This window comes from Maniola jurtina, chromosome 17 (assembly GCF_905333055.1).
Source record: "Maniola jurtina chromosome 17, ilManJurt1.1, whole genome shotgun sequence".
NCBI lineage: Eukaryota > Metazoa > Arthropoda > Insecta > Lepidoptera > Nymphalidae > Maniola > Maniola jurtina.
In genome coordinates this window covers 12648348-12665434 of record NC_060045.1, presented here as the reverse complement: position 1 = coordinate 12665434, position 17087 = coordinate 12648348, and the positions used below count along the sequence as shown (strand labels likewise).

General features: G+C 37.7%; 1 protein-coding gene and 1 long non-coding RNA gene across 4 annotated transcripts in view; one reads left to right on the top strand and one right to left on the bottom strand.

The window, feature by feature from the left end:
• The window catches only part of LOC123873720 (bone morphogenetic protein receptor type-1B), a 168584-nt gene that overhangs the window by 11359 nt on the left and 140138 nt on the right, over nucleotides 1–17087 (bottom strand). The window contains exon 1 of one of the 3 annotated variants that reach the window (XM_045918728.1): nucleotides 2011–2237. The exons of 1 other annotated variant lie outside the window; for it this stretch is intronic. In XM_045918728.1, the coding sequence (XP_045774684.1) occupies nucleotides 2011–2020 (10 nt within the window). In that variant the 5' untranslated portion in view covers nucleotides 2021–2237. Of the gene's footprint in view, nucleotides 1–1777; nucleotides 1963–2010; nucleotides 2238–17087 lie in introns of those variants that run through there. One more of the 3 variants, XM_045918730.1, reaches the window with a different exon arrangement.
• LOC123873754 lies at nucleotides 9253–16546 on the top strand. Its single transcript, XR_006797744.1, has 3 exons — nucleotides 9253–9442; nucleotides 13809–13813; nucleotides 16536–16546. It is a non-coding gene; the product is annotated as an uncharacterized LOC123873754 (long non-coding RNA).

Below are 17087 nucleotides of genomic sequence, written 5' to 3'. Positions count from 1 at the left end.
TATGTGTGCAAAATAAAGATTTCCAAATAAATAAATAAAGGTTTATTCTTGTTTAATTCATCTAGTAATTTAAAATATCTAGTGTTTATTTGAACTTTCCTTACTTTTGTTACAATAATACGTAGGCACATTAATATGAATCTTTTATATAGAGGATATTAAAAACTTAGTTTCTTCTGAACTAAAGTAAGAAAATCTATTCTATATACATTCTAGTCTCAAGCACTTAACTCTAAACAATGCGGTATTTTATAGTTTCAAGGCTTTTATCAAGGAAGCTATTTCTATTTCTATTTGTACTCTGGACACAAAGACTTTTAACAAAGTTTTTATTTCCAAAGAAATCGTCCGCGAAGGCACACTTCACAACTTTAGAATACATATATGAGAATAGAATTAAAGTTTCGGTTTTTTCGTCCAACAGGTAGGTACCTGACAGCCCTTGAACCCGCTTTAGGTTCGGAATAAACAATAAAAGGTCTGAACAATAGAGCAGGAGCAGGTAAAGCTCCGGTGCCTGAGAATTATAATGATAATAGAGATTAATTTCAACATATAACTTGTACAAGTTTTTGTTGCGGCCGTCGTTAGTGAAATTAAACTCTTGAATTCTAGGTGAACAGTGCAGACGTAAGATGTAACAAAAAAGATACAACCAAATTCCGCCTACAAGCATGCAATATTTACAAGGATAATGTAATAAGAAAATTAAGTTTAATCCATGTTTTATTTCAACTGCAGGAGACGATTTTGATATAAAGTAAGACATAATGTATGTACAACTATCTCAAACTTAATTAGTTTTTCTTAATAACATAATTAATCTTTTTATGATAAAACAAAAAACCATTTCCACCATGGATAAAATTATTGTCCAACCTATAGGCTCTGTGTTAATCAATAATTATCAAATTTTCTTTAACTGTGATAAGTAGGTATGCTGTAGCAATAAGAATTCGGTCTAAGTTAAACGTATCAAATAGAGCTTATTTAAATTCTAAAAATAAGCTTCCTTTTATACTTTAGAAATTCTGTCCTTCAATTTCATTTAGAAATTTTGATCCAACATTTTGGTTTAAAACTTTCTTTTAGTGTTTCCTTGTTACACTCCTGTCTCTATTCTCTACTATATATTTTTCATCTATAAACAGATTTGACTGTTTTAATTCATCAATTTGGATTACATTATACTTTCTTTTACTTTTTACACTTTCTTCAACAAATTATTTTAATTTCTTAATTTAAGTAGTTTATTTCCTGCACTTTTTTATTATTTTTATCAGAATTTGTCCTTTTAGACAAAGTCGGTCCGTAAAATTCGGTACTAATAAGTAAATATGTATACTGAATTTCGACAGTAAAGTTATGTAACTATATAAGCCGAGTAACAAGTACCTACAGTTCATTCATACAGAGAATAAGCATAAATATAACGATATCTCGGGTATAGTAAATCACGCGGGCGGGTTCGATAAACTCCTGTAACTACACTATTTCGAAAGCGCACTAACCGACGAGGCCACTTTATAAGATCCTCGGATTATTCCATGATATTTGAAACTTGGTAACAAAAAACCAACTACGAACGAAAAAACAATAAAAAAACTTGAAATGCAAAGAGAATCAACACCTGTGAACGTGTCATCTGAGATACAGCGTAAGGTTACAACGATAAAAACGGCGGATCGACAGAATTAAGTATTCTTACATAGTCATTGCGCTGAACAATACAACGATTCCAAGAAAATTACCCTTCAAATGTTTTAGATCTACTTACAACGTCCTATGTTACCAAACAGGATACCACACAAAACGAAACGATAGAAAACGGAAACTCAAACCACTCGAAGATCACAAAACCATCAAAGGAGCTGGAAGATCAGAAGTGACACATTTTCATAAACACATTTACTTCCCGGAGACCGCGAGCGAGATTGTAAACACTGAGGGCGATGACGAACTTTGACGCTACGTAATTAAATAAAGTATTGAAGCAAAGGTGTCGCATACTTATTCTCATGTCGGCGAGAGTCCGAGGCGAGCCCGGAACGGCGTCCGCGATATCATTTAAATTTAACCCGAGACACAACCGTCTGTCGCCGGCTTTATTTTTATACCGGCGATGTTATGCGCGGATGGCGACAACGCACGCCGTCTCACGGAAGACGAGCTGCGTGGAGCGGGACTGTTTACGCGTGCGTCACCAGCGACGCTCGCGGTGCGAATGAGCGGTCGCGGTGCGGTGCGAGGCTTCCCCCTCGGTCCGCGGCCCCTCCACTTCTCTGCGTGCACTATGCACCGATGCAGCCTCCACAGCACAGGCCACATGGTGGAAGATAAGGGCCAGCCGCGAACGATGTCAGCACGGAGCGATGCGGGGCACGCGAGCCGAGCGCGATTCATTGACGCCGCCCGCGATAATGCCACCCGTTGTACGACGCGTAAACATTAGGATCGGCATTCGGCCAAATAATAAATAATCAAAAGGCACGAGCTCAGCGCGGAATAACTGAGACGTTGTCGTTATCTCCCCAAGGCCCCAAATATGGGGAGTTCAAGTAACTTTGCACTTTGATAGCCACAAGCAAACGTCTGTTCACAAACCAAGAAAAGATAATTGAGAACCGGCAACATTTTTATCTCAAAACGATTACACTTTTTACTATTTCGTTCTCCGCAGTGTAACAGTTCACAACAGATAAGTATTAGTCTTTAGTCTTCTTGAATATATAAAAGGCTGACTAACTGACTGACTAATCTATTAACGCAAAGCTCAAACTACTGGACGGATCCGGCTGAAATTGGCATGCAGAGCTATAATTACTACATTACATAGGCATCCACTAAGAAAGGATTTTTGAAAATTCAACCCCTAAAGGGGTAAATTAGGGACTTCAGATATGTGTAGACACTTGGACGAAGACGCAGACATAAACTAGCATAATTTTATATAGTTGGTAGGTTTGCGCTTAGTAGCGGGGCTTCATTTAGCTGAAAATATCAACACAGTAAAGGAAGAAATTAAACGCTATAGTTGCAACTACAAAACAAGACTTGCTAACCATCCAAATCGCCTGGCCATACGTTGACATGACATGCCGCAGGCGATCCGTCGACTAAAGAGAAAGCAAATATTTAGCTGAGACACATGCGAGTTTTCTCGCTGGTTCAGTTGCCTCCAATCAACCGCCAATTTGTCCTCCAACCAATATGCTAATAATGTTTTCCCGACCGAATATCGGCCACGGCCGAATCTCCATAGAGTTTAGCCAACTGCGCGGCAGATATTGGCTTATAGAGCACAAGTGTGTCCGCAAACACAGGTTCACTCAATAGTCCCTCTTTCATAGGCGGATGGGACGGAAATTTGACACGACCGGAAAAAGATCAGGCGCAGGACGATAGCTTTACGTGCTCTCCGAGGCACGGGAGTTACATACACATCGCCAACTTCTTAATTCAAAGTCAAAGTCATTTACTCAAATTGGGTACTGTTGTACACTTTCTGATTGTGAAACAATGATAACTTAAAACTAAAGCTACGAAGGTTCCAAACGCACCTAGGTCTAAGAAGAGTCCACAGCAAACTCAGCCTGGTATTCTTTTTTTTCCATCACCACTTAACAAAATCAATTTATACTCTGGGCTAGTACTGCGAATTTCTTAACAGAAAAACCTAGTATCGAACCCGGGACCTCGTAATCCGCAGTCGAACATGCTAACCACTACCGAGGCACGGCACGGCACGACACGAGGAAGGAAGTTTTTCCTTCGTCCTGTAAAGTTGTTAAAATTGAGATAATACCGGTTGCCATTTCACAGTAGATAATATGTCGTTTCTTGATAAAAATTATAATACACAAGGCGAATTTTGTCTAATTTTAGCGACCAGTTTATCGCTGTACATCTGTTAAATTCTCGTGTTTTTATCGTTTTTAGGGATCCCTAGAAAACAAGGAACCCTTATAGCTTCGCTTTCACCATTTGAACTAAAGTGCTTTAAAATGCAAATTTTTTTAGAGCCAAGTGTCGCCCTGCTAACTAAGTGGTTTCTGCAAGCCAAATAGTTGTTTTTGGATTTATAGCAGTTGATATAATTATTATAGTGAAGTTAAAGGGAAAACTATCAGAGCTAAGCAGGCTTTACAAGTTAACGATTAATAAGCGACTAACTTATAAAATGTATCTAATTGGAGATATATTTTCATTGAAAATCACTTAGATGAAATTGTTACTTAGTTGTGTAAAAGCTATATAGGCATACATATAAAAGTAAAAGCTATCTGACTGACTGATTTATCAACGCACAGCTCAAACTACTGGACGAGTCGGGCTGATTTGGCATGCAGATAGCTATTATGACGTAGATATCCGATAAGGATTTTTGAAAATTCAACTCCTAAGGGGATAAAATAAAGGTTTTAAAATTGTGTAGTCCGCGCGGACGAAGACGCGGGAATTAGCTAGTAGCTAATATATTGTGAAGGGCAACTACGGAACCCTTCACTGAGCGCGGCGCGCCACGCGCTTGACCGGTTATTCTACCAAGTTTATTCATCCTGTAGGCCGTAGGAGAAAACACATTAAACGATAATATATCATCCAATAAATATTATGGCGCTGAGCTGATCAAGAAGCTATTAAAGAGATTCTTTTACGACTGGCTGGTCGTTTAGTTTTATTGCTTTTTCCTTGCTTTTGGGCTTTTGGCTCCGGCGGTATCTACCTACCGACTTCCTATTATTATTTTTGAAAATATCACTTGTAAAACTTAAGGCTAGTCTTTGATTAAGGATTGTTCTCCGAGGAGAGCAAACCTTAATCTAAGAGGCTAGCCTTGTTAAATTAATGTCAAATCGAGCTCGCGTGGAATGGTGCCAAGAATACTGGCTGCATTTTCGCGCTGGAAAGCCAGGTTGATCCTTTCTACAAAAAATGAGGTTTTCTAATACTGCTCTTTTCGATAGGGTATTGTTACATTTTGTAACTTTTTATGGTTTGAAAAGAGCAACCGCTGAGTTTCTTGCCGGCTCTTCTCGGTAGAATTGTCACCGCGGTTGTAGAGTCACAGATAGACGTGGCGAGGCATAAGAGATACATGACATACATGATTATTTTTTTTGGAATTTAGAATTGGCATAGCGCCCCCGAACTGCATCGGGTATCGAGGCAAGAGATTCGGACACTCGTTATCTCGTGCAAGCCGGGCCTGCAACGTACGGCTCACGTGCGTGTGACGTCACTCCGCCGCCGGCCAATTGCTACAATGAGTAACGGTTAGCTTGAGTACACACTTGCGACTTATTACTTGACAATACACATAGCGCTCGTGAAACGCATTCAGATTTCGGACACTCGTTAGTTATACCGTGCAAGCCGGCCGTCTGTGTATGTTTGTTGGTTTGTCGTCAACCGACATGATTTTTGCACGGATAATTAGAAACATAGTTAATTAAAGACTTATTATCGGACCTGGAAAATGATTTGGAGAGTTAAAGACCTGGAGAGTGTCATAGGCTACTTCTTATCCAGGAAAATCAAAGAGTTCCTCACGATTTTTTTTAAAAACCTAAATCCACGCGAACGAAGTGACGGGCTCGCTTCCAACTTGTCCCACACATAGCTGAGTATAACAACATTTTGTCGCGCGTCTTGTCGCAAGTGCGACTTGACAGTAATACCAAATCATTGGCATTAATGCATCTCAAGGATGCGCATGAAATTCGCCGTATCAACCGATTGTTGGTCATATTGATTGCTGAGCCAATTCCGCAGCCACTTTGATCTGGTTACAGCGTCTGAGAGACTATTTGCCTTATCAAAGTTTAGTGTGATAAGAAAAGAGCATGCATTATACTGACCGGTATTATAAAATTTTACCTAGTGTATAAGGAAAACACGTGTAGAGGAAATAGATTCCTTCACGTTGCTTTCCTTGTGCAAGTGATATTTGCTTGCTCAAAAAACGCACATATTTCCGAAAAGATAAAAAAATAAGATCCAGCCCACGACCCGCGAACAGGAGTCCGACAGACGCCTATGGCTAGGCTATTACCATTATTCAACCACATAAAAAAATAATTCTGCCTAGCATTCAAACACTCCAAATTAAAGTAGTTAGTAGGTATACCATTATGCAACTACATACATAAAAGCAAGATAAAGTTGAAAACTAAAACCCGACTGCGATCGTCTTAATAAACGCTAATATATTAGAGTAAAATTGTTTTTCTGTCGCTTGGTATATTTTAATGTTATTGTACATAAATATACATACATGAGCTCAGAATTTTCTCCTCTTTTATTTGATATCCCACTTGCTGCAATAGCAAAAAAAATTTTTGGAGACTCACTTTTTTTGATGTAACATCCGTTAGGTCAATTGTTTTCGTATAAAATATAGCCTATGTCACCCGGACCTTTACAACGAATCAATTGACACCTCAGTCATCAAAATCGGCCCAGTAGTTTAGGCACTACGGTGTATATTAATATTATAGTAGTTTATAAACGGATATAAACATACATCCATACATACATACTTACATACATACTTACATACATAGACTGCTAAAATCATAACCATTCCTTTTGGCTTTGCCGCAGTCGGGTAACAAATTCGGCCTAGCATTCAAACAATCCAAATTAAAGTATTAATAGATGTAAAACTTGAGATAGGTTTAGATTAACGATAAAATGAAGTGAGAATTAAGAGGATCATTGTCAACGATCCCCCGTCGATTTCCTACGTATGATATTATTGTTCTCATCTCTATCTGCCCTGGTTCGTGTATTCTCGGTTCCTAGATCGGTGCATTTGTGATAACCAATTCTAATTGCTGTGATTGGCTGAATTTACCATGTTCTTGCTGCGACAGTGAGTTTGAGCCACTAGCGGAACAATGTTAGCCGGTCAGAAATGATTGCAATTAGTCAACCTGTATGACGTCCGTGTTCTGTTTTTGATTACAAAAAAGAAAAAATTGTTGTTGCAATCATCAATTTTAGCAAATAGTGAAAGAGAGTCGACCAATCAGAGGTCACAACTACCGTCACACTTTCTGTGAAACTATGGCAGTAGGCTTACCGAGTAATGAAAACAATTTTTCATTCTGTAATGTCATGTGGCAAGTAGGGTTGCCACCTGCCTCTTTTTGATTTACAGGCTACCACCATCAAAAATACGGGGTTTAGATTTGAAGAAATTTAAAAATTTGAAGTATTTGAAGAAATAGGCGGTGGTTCTCTCTGAAATGCATGGAAAGCCTATTTAGATATTTCAGTTTATTTGTAAGTTTTGTATTTTTTCTCTGTATGTTGCCGTGTCTTGATTGGTGAACTGTGTTTGCAATGTGATTTTAAATAAAAGATTTATTTATTTAAATAGCTTTTAAAAACTCTAGTTTTGTAAAGCAAAATGTTATACATTTCATGCATACAATCTTTGCATTTTAACTTAAATTTACATTTAACTTGTAATTCCACCTTCACAGTATCAATACTATGGCCGTAGCCAGGAATCGATTTCGGGAGAGGTTTTATCAGGGCCGGAACTGAATCCTGTCATGAGGAAAATAACATTCGCTCAACTTTATGGGCTAATTACCTGGTTAGTGGAATTTCACCTTTCAATTTGACAGTGAGATAAAATACAACAATAAAAAAGCGCGAGCGCAGTGAGCGTAAGTGTTTTTGGTTCAATTACAGAAAGAATTAAAGTGAAAGGGAAACGAGTTTAGCCATAGCAAGATTTTATTTTTAAAGCTCCCTATCCATACTAATATTACAAATACGACAGTATATCTATTTGCCTATCTATTTGTTACCCTTTCACGGCCCATCTTCTTTACCAAAATTTTGGTACTTACTATTCAGAGGTAACTTGCATCCCAGACATAAACTTTTTAGCCCGGAAAATCCCCCACGGAATTTTTAAAACTCTAAATTCATGCAAACGAAATTGCGGGGCTTACACCAAGTAATACAAATTCAAAGCGCGAGTGAAGTGAGCGCGAAATGTTTGATATATTTCCAAAAAAAAATTGGTAAGCAAATGCAAGAAATAGTGTAAGTATTATTTTAGGCTTAGGTTTTTGACGGCTTCCCAGGCGCAGTCGTAGATTTTTGCAGTTTCCACGTCAGTACCTGTCGAATTTTTCTAACAGTGTAAGCAGCAGAGCTGAGTTTACCATCAAGTGTTGATATGTGGGTGTTCCATAGAAGCTTTGCATCTAACATTATACCGAGAAACACGGGGTTCTCCTTTATTTTCAACATATGATTATTTATCAATGAATTTATGTCATTTAAGGTCCTGGTATTGGGCAGTGTGAATTCAACACACTTAGATTTCTTTGCATTTGGAAGTAAATTGTTAGCAATAAATCAGAGAGTGACCTGTGATATGGCATTACATATAGTATACATTGTCAAAAATTATAATATTAAAGCTGTGCGTATTGCGTGAGGAATAGGTTGCAAGAGAGTTGCAACTTGCAGGGTTTGATGCATACGCTATTGCCAGCAAACATGAGACATATTTTTATCTACAGGCAACGTCTGAGTAGGTAACGCATACGTCTAACGCAAGTTGAAATGTATTTAGTTAGACTTATCGACAAGTTTGGAGTCGGGTGCAGTCTAAATGTGGCCCGTGTGTTTAGACTGTCCGTTTCTGTCAGTTTCACGTGTCGTCCCCCGCACTTCACCACCCCGCTTGCACAAATCGAGACAGCACGAAATTTTCAAGATTTCTGGGTGTAATTTCTGGTTTTCGTAGTTCCCACATAATTATAACAATATAAAATATATAACGATAATTTTTTTACTACATAATATTCATTAAATTTTCTAGGTCTGTGGTTTTTCCAAATTTCATTAAATTGCTTCGTTGTCTAGAAAAACGAGCACAAAGTTGGGCCTTTTTTTAAAGAAAAATACAAATCTTTGAGCCCCTGTAATTTTAAAACTACATATTTTTAGAAAAATCTAAAACACCACAGACACAGATATTAGTTTCTAGACTATGTCTGCAAAATTTCATGGACTTTGAATGCTTAATATTCAAATGAAATGGGAACTACGATTGTATGGAGTAAGTGACGGAGAGAGCTCTGTTAACTGCGCTGCTTATCTGATTAAAGTACTTTCTCTATAATAATATAATTAGTATCACCTGATTTCTCAGAATCGAAATCTGATTCTTATCAAATACACGCTTACTTTTACCTGAAAATTAGCTTTTACAATCTGAAAGTGTGTTTGTTGTTGGTATGTCCCTCAATCACGTCGCAACGGAGCAACAGATCGACGTGATGTTTTGTGTGGGTATAGTTAAAGGCCTGGAAAGTCACATAGGCCACTTATTATCCCAGAAAATCAAAGAGTTCCCACGGGATTTTTAAACCTAAATCCGCGCGGACGAAGTCACGGGCATCGGCTAGTGATTTGATAAGGCAAAGAACGGTCATTTCAAAAACCGCATAAGTCAAGTTTTTCTCAAACATACCTTTTCTGGATCATCAGAATAATTTACCACTGATTCCAAATGCCGTTCTATGATAATAATACACAAATACAGAAGGTGTTTTTAAAATCTTTAAATGACACACAAAATTATGTATGTACTTAAATGTTAATGCATTTATAATAGCAGGTCTCATAAAAGAAAACAATAAACATTTATAAAATGTTATCACAAAATACCTATCGCAAGTCGCAAGTACGTAATTCGAAACATTTACAATGTAGCAGTAAAAGTTGAAAGTAAAATATGTTAATGCCAGCTTAATATTGGTAGAATTTTCAAATTACCCATGGCCAAATTTTAAAATCAAAAGAGAAATCCTTGAATGAAAATAATTAAGGAGTTGGCGGAGAAAACGGTGTAATTACTCGTACTTTTCTGATCAAAATACTTTTTTTCTTTAATCCGAAAGTTTTTAGCCCACTGAATACAATTCTGAACTAATTTCGAAACAAAACACTCTAAAACTGCACTGAAATTGAGTCCATAGCTCGTAATTTCGATCACTAAATACAAACTTGAACTCATTTCCGAACAAAACTGCCTAAAACTGGGAAAATTGAGTCCAAAGTTCGTATTTTCAATCACTAAATACAAACTTGAACTCATTTCCAAACCAAATTGCCTAAAACTGTGTTAAAATTGAGTCCAAAGTTCGTGAATTCGATCAAAACCGTATACCTAATTACAATAAAGTTTCTACAGCTTTCATATAGGTCAAAACAAGACTCTAGCACCGGATCGGAAAGATATTTCTACTGAGAAGAGCCGGCAGGAAACTCAGCAGTTGCTCTTTTTTTTAAACGAAACATTAATATTCAATAAGTACATAATGAAGGCATTCCGAACCAGTGGTAGACACTTTTGACGATTCAAAAGTACTTGTAAAATTTAAATTGAATAAAAACATTTTGTTTTTTTATTTTATTTATGTAACTATTAAACTACTTGTGGGATGTAATGCATAGCCAATCGTTTCCATGCAGCATTGTCATTTAAGAATTCATCAATTGTATAATAATCAGCACAGGGTTAGAATTTATGGTATGAAAAAGAAATCAGTTTTTAAAATGTTACCTTGTGCAATAACACAGTTCTTTTCGCCAGCGCCTAAATTATTGTGATTATGAAAGCATACGCAAGCTCAGGTTTAATTTAGTGAGCAACACAATTATTCGATACCTATATCGATTAAATGAACGTGAACGGACGAACCGCCGTGGGCTACCGATAAATCGATTTGTAATATAGATACGGGTGGTGGAGCGTTCCATCGCGATTGTGGTGATGTATTGCAGCTCACTCTGTCAGATTGAGGCCTGGTCAGACACGACGCGTGACGGAATAGCACGCAAGGATTATCACACTGAAAGCGTGACTGCAGCGACGCGAGACTTCACGACACGAGTTCCTACAGAATGGTAACAAAAGCAACTGCACAAAAGACAACAACTTGATCTTTTTTAACCCCCGACCCAAAAAGAGGGGTGTTATAAGTTTGACGTGTGTATCTGTGTGTCTGTGTATCTGTGTATCTGTGTATCTGTGTATCTGTCTGTGGCATCGTAGCGCCTAAACGACTGAACCGATTTTAATTTATGGTAAATAAATTCTCTTGGAATTAAACTTATTTTTTTATTTCATATTACTTGTGGTCATAGCAAGGTCATAACCTATTTAAAAAATGTGAAACTCATCCATCGATATAGAAACTAGATCCTATATCGATGAGGACATCACACTAGGAAACGCGACAGCAGCGGCGTTCGATGTCAGCAGCACGACACGGCAATGTGAACACCTTTATTCAGTTGCTGATATTACAACTTGTAGGAGCCGCTTTGTAGTCGCAGCCGTAACGAGATGTTATTATGCCGTCGCGTGTTGTGTGACCAGGTCTTTAAATATGAAGTAGCCAGTCGGAACGGGTCCGTATTGACTGAATTAGTTGCATTGGTACTGAATAAATAGAGCAAACGTTTTGGATTTAGACCAAATTCTTACGTAAATTACTATTTCCTGTGATATATTTTGTAGGGGCACAATACGTTTAAGATAAGATTAGAAACTCTAGAAACTTGATTTTATACTTTTTAATTCTCATTTGAATGAGTATTTAATGAAACCAATTTACTGAATGAGTATGTTAAATGTACCTAAATGGCAAAGTTTGTTAATAACTTAATTATTTTAAATTAAGTTCTCATGTAAGTGACTTCCGTCTTTTATAAGAATAAACTTGTGCCCTGCAATGTGCCCTGTCGATTGCCACTTCAGCTTGGCAATCCGCTGAGCTATATCAGTTACTCTGCGGATCTTCTCATTTCTGATTTGATCACGAAGAGAAACTCCAAGCATAATCTCTTATACTTATAGCCCGCTGAGTGATACTAAGCATTCTTCTTCATTCTTCATGAGTCCCATAGATAGGGGCAGAGTCTCGGATCGGTGATGTTACTTTCTTCTTCTTTCTCCTGCGTCGGTCCCTCAATTTTGAGGATCATGGCTCCGTGAGATGTCAACTTCTTCACGATGTTACGCCATTTTTCCCTGTTAGAGGCCGTGCGGAAGGCATTGCAGAAGGATGTGTTGACAGCTTCTCTGATCTGGTCGGATCAACGTCTCGGGTTGCGTCCGCTGGGTCTCTTTCCTCCAATCTTGCCAGTTACCAATGTTACCTTATCCGTACGAACTCCGTAACTTGAGTCTAACTTTTAATTAGCATAGTAATAATAGGTTCGTGAACTATTTGCAACGTTAAAGTACAATTGAAGTTCCTACAACAAAGGATATAGATAGTAATTAAACGGGGCACGGCGTGTCACGGACTTTATCTCGAGAACGGTGAATGTGGGCTACATACGGGTCCAACTTCCACTGAAGGTAGAATCGGAACAACTGGACCTTAAGCCAGGCAAATTAACTTGGCCGTGTGACCCGAAAAATAGCACTTAGGCACAATAGCAATAGGCACTTGCGTAATTCTTTTAAGAAAGAGCAAGAGATTTTTATTCCATTACAATTTAGGACGGCACTGTACCGGAATGTTAGATCGCTTGGCGCCACTTGGCTTGGTCGGTACTCTGTAGGATGGTAACTATAGCCACGGCCGTAACCTCCCACCAGACCAGACTAGAGCGAAAGGCGTTTGTTTAGTTTTAGGCTGCAGCGTTGTGCAAGCAGAATTACACTTTATTGAGGCATAAAAAAGGCACAATTTATGTGTACGTATTTGTGGAGTGAGCTTTTTGTACCTGAAAGGTCTTCTGTGGCCTTGCTCGCTCGTCAAAAAGATAACTGCGTTGGGTCAAAAAGTTGGAGCTTAGGTTAAGGATTGGTCTCCCCTGCATCGTAGAGCAGTGGACGCCAGGGGCTACCATCGCTTAAAGTAGTAATGTTTAAATATTGTTTTGACATTTTCATACAAGACTTGTATGAAATTATCAAAAAAATATTGAGTACATTATCCAGTTCTTACTCTAATAGTTGGGGTTTAAAGTTGGTCTAATATGTAGAGGATAAGTCGTGACTGTCGCAAATGGCATTTCATTTCGATCATGCTCGAGTTCGGGGTCACAGCTGAGTCGCATGCGGTCGACATTCGACCATCTAGCGACCTCTCGGATTATCTCACTCGATCGATAAGAAGTGGATCGGTGGAGTAGGGCCGGAGGGGGAAAAGTAAGGGTTGTCATCCGCCAAGTATATGGTTTAATATTAATAACTGAACTTTTGAAAACGTCAACTATCGAGTTTCTTGCTGGTTCTTCTCAGTATTAAGATACTTAAGAGCACTCAGCAACTTTCACAGCAAAAAGGGGTTTGCGTGAGGCTCTGATATAAATAAGGACACTTTATTCTCGATCGCGTCGATTCTGTTGGTGTACTCTAAACTAAAAGAGAATCTTTTTCTTAAAGTTTGCAAAAAAAAAAAGACAGAAAATGAATTTTAAATTTCTTTTCCTTATCTTTTTTATTTTATTTATTTTAGTAAAGACTAAATTTAAGTGCTGCTCTACAAATTTAAACACTAAGCTCAAATCTGGCAGCTAATTTGATTTGATTTGTAATGAGGTTTGATAATTTAATTTTAAATTAAATTAGGTTTGTCTGTCTTTCTTATTATAGTGGCAGAAAATGTTGCGAATAGTCTAAGTTGCCATAAAAATCAGTTCCATTGACGATTAAAAATGATTCCATTGACGATTTATTTGCCGTTAGAATCAGTTCCATTGCCGAAAATAACGACGATTAATATTGGAGAGGTGTTGTTATTCAACAGGTTTGGTAAATTGTTGTTTAGTTTTGGAAAGGGTCGCCAACCCTAGCTTAGGGTCGAAGATCATAATTTATTCGGCGGCAGAGTGGCGCGTTCCTCGTCCGCCCCGTCCCGGTTCCAAACTGGATCCGAGTGTTTTTTGTGGCAGGGATTAGGCCATATCAGGTTAAACGCAGCTTACATAATAGATTTTACACACCCTCAATCACGCTTAGCTACGACATTGCCTCCCTGGTGTTTATGTTATGTGGTTTTATATCACGATTTTTTATATATATAAATATAGAAAAGTAGAAACTGACTGACTGACACATACAGCTCAAACTGCTGGGTCTAAACATTTAAGAATAGATTTTCAGTTGTTTGAGTCGAAAGTGTATAGCACGCAAAAGGAATCCCGTAGGAATTCTTTAGGTATCCGGGATAAAAAGTAACCTAAATCTCTCTCCAGGTCTTTCACTATACTCCTGCAAAAAAGTACGTCGATCCGTTCGTTGAGATATGATTGAAGGACAAAACAACAAACCTATAAACCAACAAACAAACACACTTTCGTATTTATAATATGGCTAGTGATTATATGGGTAGTGATTTTGATAATAAGGAGCAAAGATGAAAGAAAAAAAATTTAGATTAGTTTTCTAGCTATCTAAAATTATATGGTTATTATTTGTAGCTCATTTAATCTCTCTAACGTAAAGATATGAAAGCAAGCCATCAGAAGAGTTAGATTCTAGGTTGGGTAAATTTCCGGTCACACATCTTTCTGTATTAATCTAGTTTAACTCGAGTTTTTAGGGATCCATAACTCCAGAAAAAAAAGTCTTTGTTTGTTGTTGTGTCTGTCTGTCTGTCTATCGTGTCTGTCAAGGCAAGGAAATACATCCCTTTGACCTAGGATCATAACATTTGGCAGGTATTTAGTACTTACAAATTTGTGGTTACATCACAAAAAATATTAAGTGTTATTTTTAGTACGATGGTACGGAACCATTTGTGTGAGAGTCTGACTCGCACTTGGACGGTTTTTTTAATACTTTAATCTAGTTTAATTCAGGTTAGGTTGGACAACATTATAACCCCAATTTCTTATTCCATTCCATCATCATTAAACTGATAAGATAATTGCCTATTAGCTTTTGCCCGCGACTTCGTTCGCACGACCTACATACTACATAGCATAAAGCAGTTGGGGATAATGTATATGGGGATCATCAATTTCGAAGATTATCCCCTACTCACTAAGTACATACTACCTCTCTTGTAGGGACTTCTCCACGCCACGGTCTTGCGCCGCCTTAATCTAGCGGCTTTGATTTTCCGGGATAAAAAATAGCCCATGTCGCTCTCCAGGTCTTTAACTATACCTTACTCATGAAAAAAATCCATTGCTCCGTTGCGACGTGATGGAAGGACAAAAAACAAACAAACACACTTTCGCATTTATAATATGGGTAGTGATATTGGCTGAATATCATGACTGATATCCATTATAACGGATATCACTCACGATAGTTCAAAAAGGAACATTGCTTATTTACTTCTATATCGCTTGTTCTAACAGGCAGTGGTTTAGCCTAGAGAGAGTGTAGCGCCTCGCTCGCGGCTCAATTCTGCTTTATCAGTTTTATCACTATTATCAGTCAGTCAGTCGTTATCGTTCCCTGACACCGCGACAGGCGACAAGGGAGTTGCTACATTTTGAAATAACGTCGATTTAACGATTTTCAAATTATTTCTTATCGAACTTCCTTCCTTCTATAATATGTGTTACGATTTATCATAGACATTGTTATTCGTAGCTTCTATACTTGAAAGATAGGTACACTAAAAAGCATTGTGATTTGCGTTATTATGTCTTATATCAAAGCAACAATTTTTTTTATATAATAAAATAGCGAGCAAACGAGCAGGCGGGTCACCTGATGTTAAGTGATTACCGCCGTCCATGAACATTTGCAGCACCAGAGGCACGGACGATGCGTTGCCGGCCTTTAAGGAACTTGTAGGTCCATCCCTTGAATAACCCCACGTTGTAATCTAGTGGGAACACCGCCGATGGGGGTTGATTCCACAGTTCATACATGTGGGTGGAAGAAAGGATCTGGCACAGCGGTTCATAACGGCGAATTTGGTAGCGTAATCTTTAAATAATTTTTAAAGAATACGCTGAAAGGAAGAAAGAGTAACAAAGTAACAGACAGACAGTCGCTTTAGCATTTCTAACATTAGTATAGGATTAGTATTGATAGTACTAAACTAGTGATAATTTTTGTTCTGTATCTTATCTTTCCATTATAATCGATGCCAAATAGGGTATCTAGTCTATATTTAGACAATAACATCACAACGTAGTACGTGAGACCCACCACGAGGGGCCACTGATATCGACCGTGTTAGTTAATCTGTGATTAAAAGTTTAACGCGCAATCTAGGATCTAAAGACGAAGGTTGGATTAATTTTTGTCTACTATTTCTTTTTACGCTTCTTTATGCCCAAGACTTCGTCCGCGTGGACTTAACCAATTTCAAGCACCTCAAACCCCAGTAGGGGTTGAATTACATAGTACATTGACATAGTAGGTACAACCATCAACGTTGTAAGAGACTATAAGACTCTACCAACAAAAATATTTATGTATTTAAAAAAAATATTACTATCAAGTTATCACAGAAACGGTAGCCGATAATTTCCAACTTAATCCCAAGATAAATTAAGCGTATCTCAAGTTATAAATAAAATTAGTTTATTACTTGTTTATTAATAGTTATCAATCCGTCAATAAATGATAGGAAAAGCGGTTTATAAACCTGACACAGTTTGTAGATTTTGTAGAGGTACAGAATACGAACATACCTGTAATAATAATAACGTATTTTGCTGCCAATCCAATCTATCCCAATAATATAATACACAAAACAAAATAAGAAATTAAGATGGACCATTGACGCCAACTAAACGAAAAGGTTATGAATTATGATAGCTCAACGGGTTCCGACTTCCGAAGCTGAAGTAGCAATGAACAGCCCACATAAGTCGAAAAACCGGTCAAGTGCGAGTCAGACTCGCGCACTGAGGGTTCCGTACTCGGGAATTTTTGTCCAACATTTTATACGATAAATCAAAAACTATTGTACATAAAAATAAATAAAAATCTGTTTTAGAATGTACAGGAAAGCCCTTTCATAATATATGATACCTCACTTTGTATCACAGTTATCTTACTTTGAAAATTGAAACACATTTTTTTTTACTGATGGAACCACAAATTCGCGGTTTTC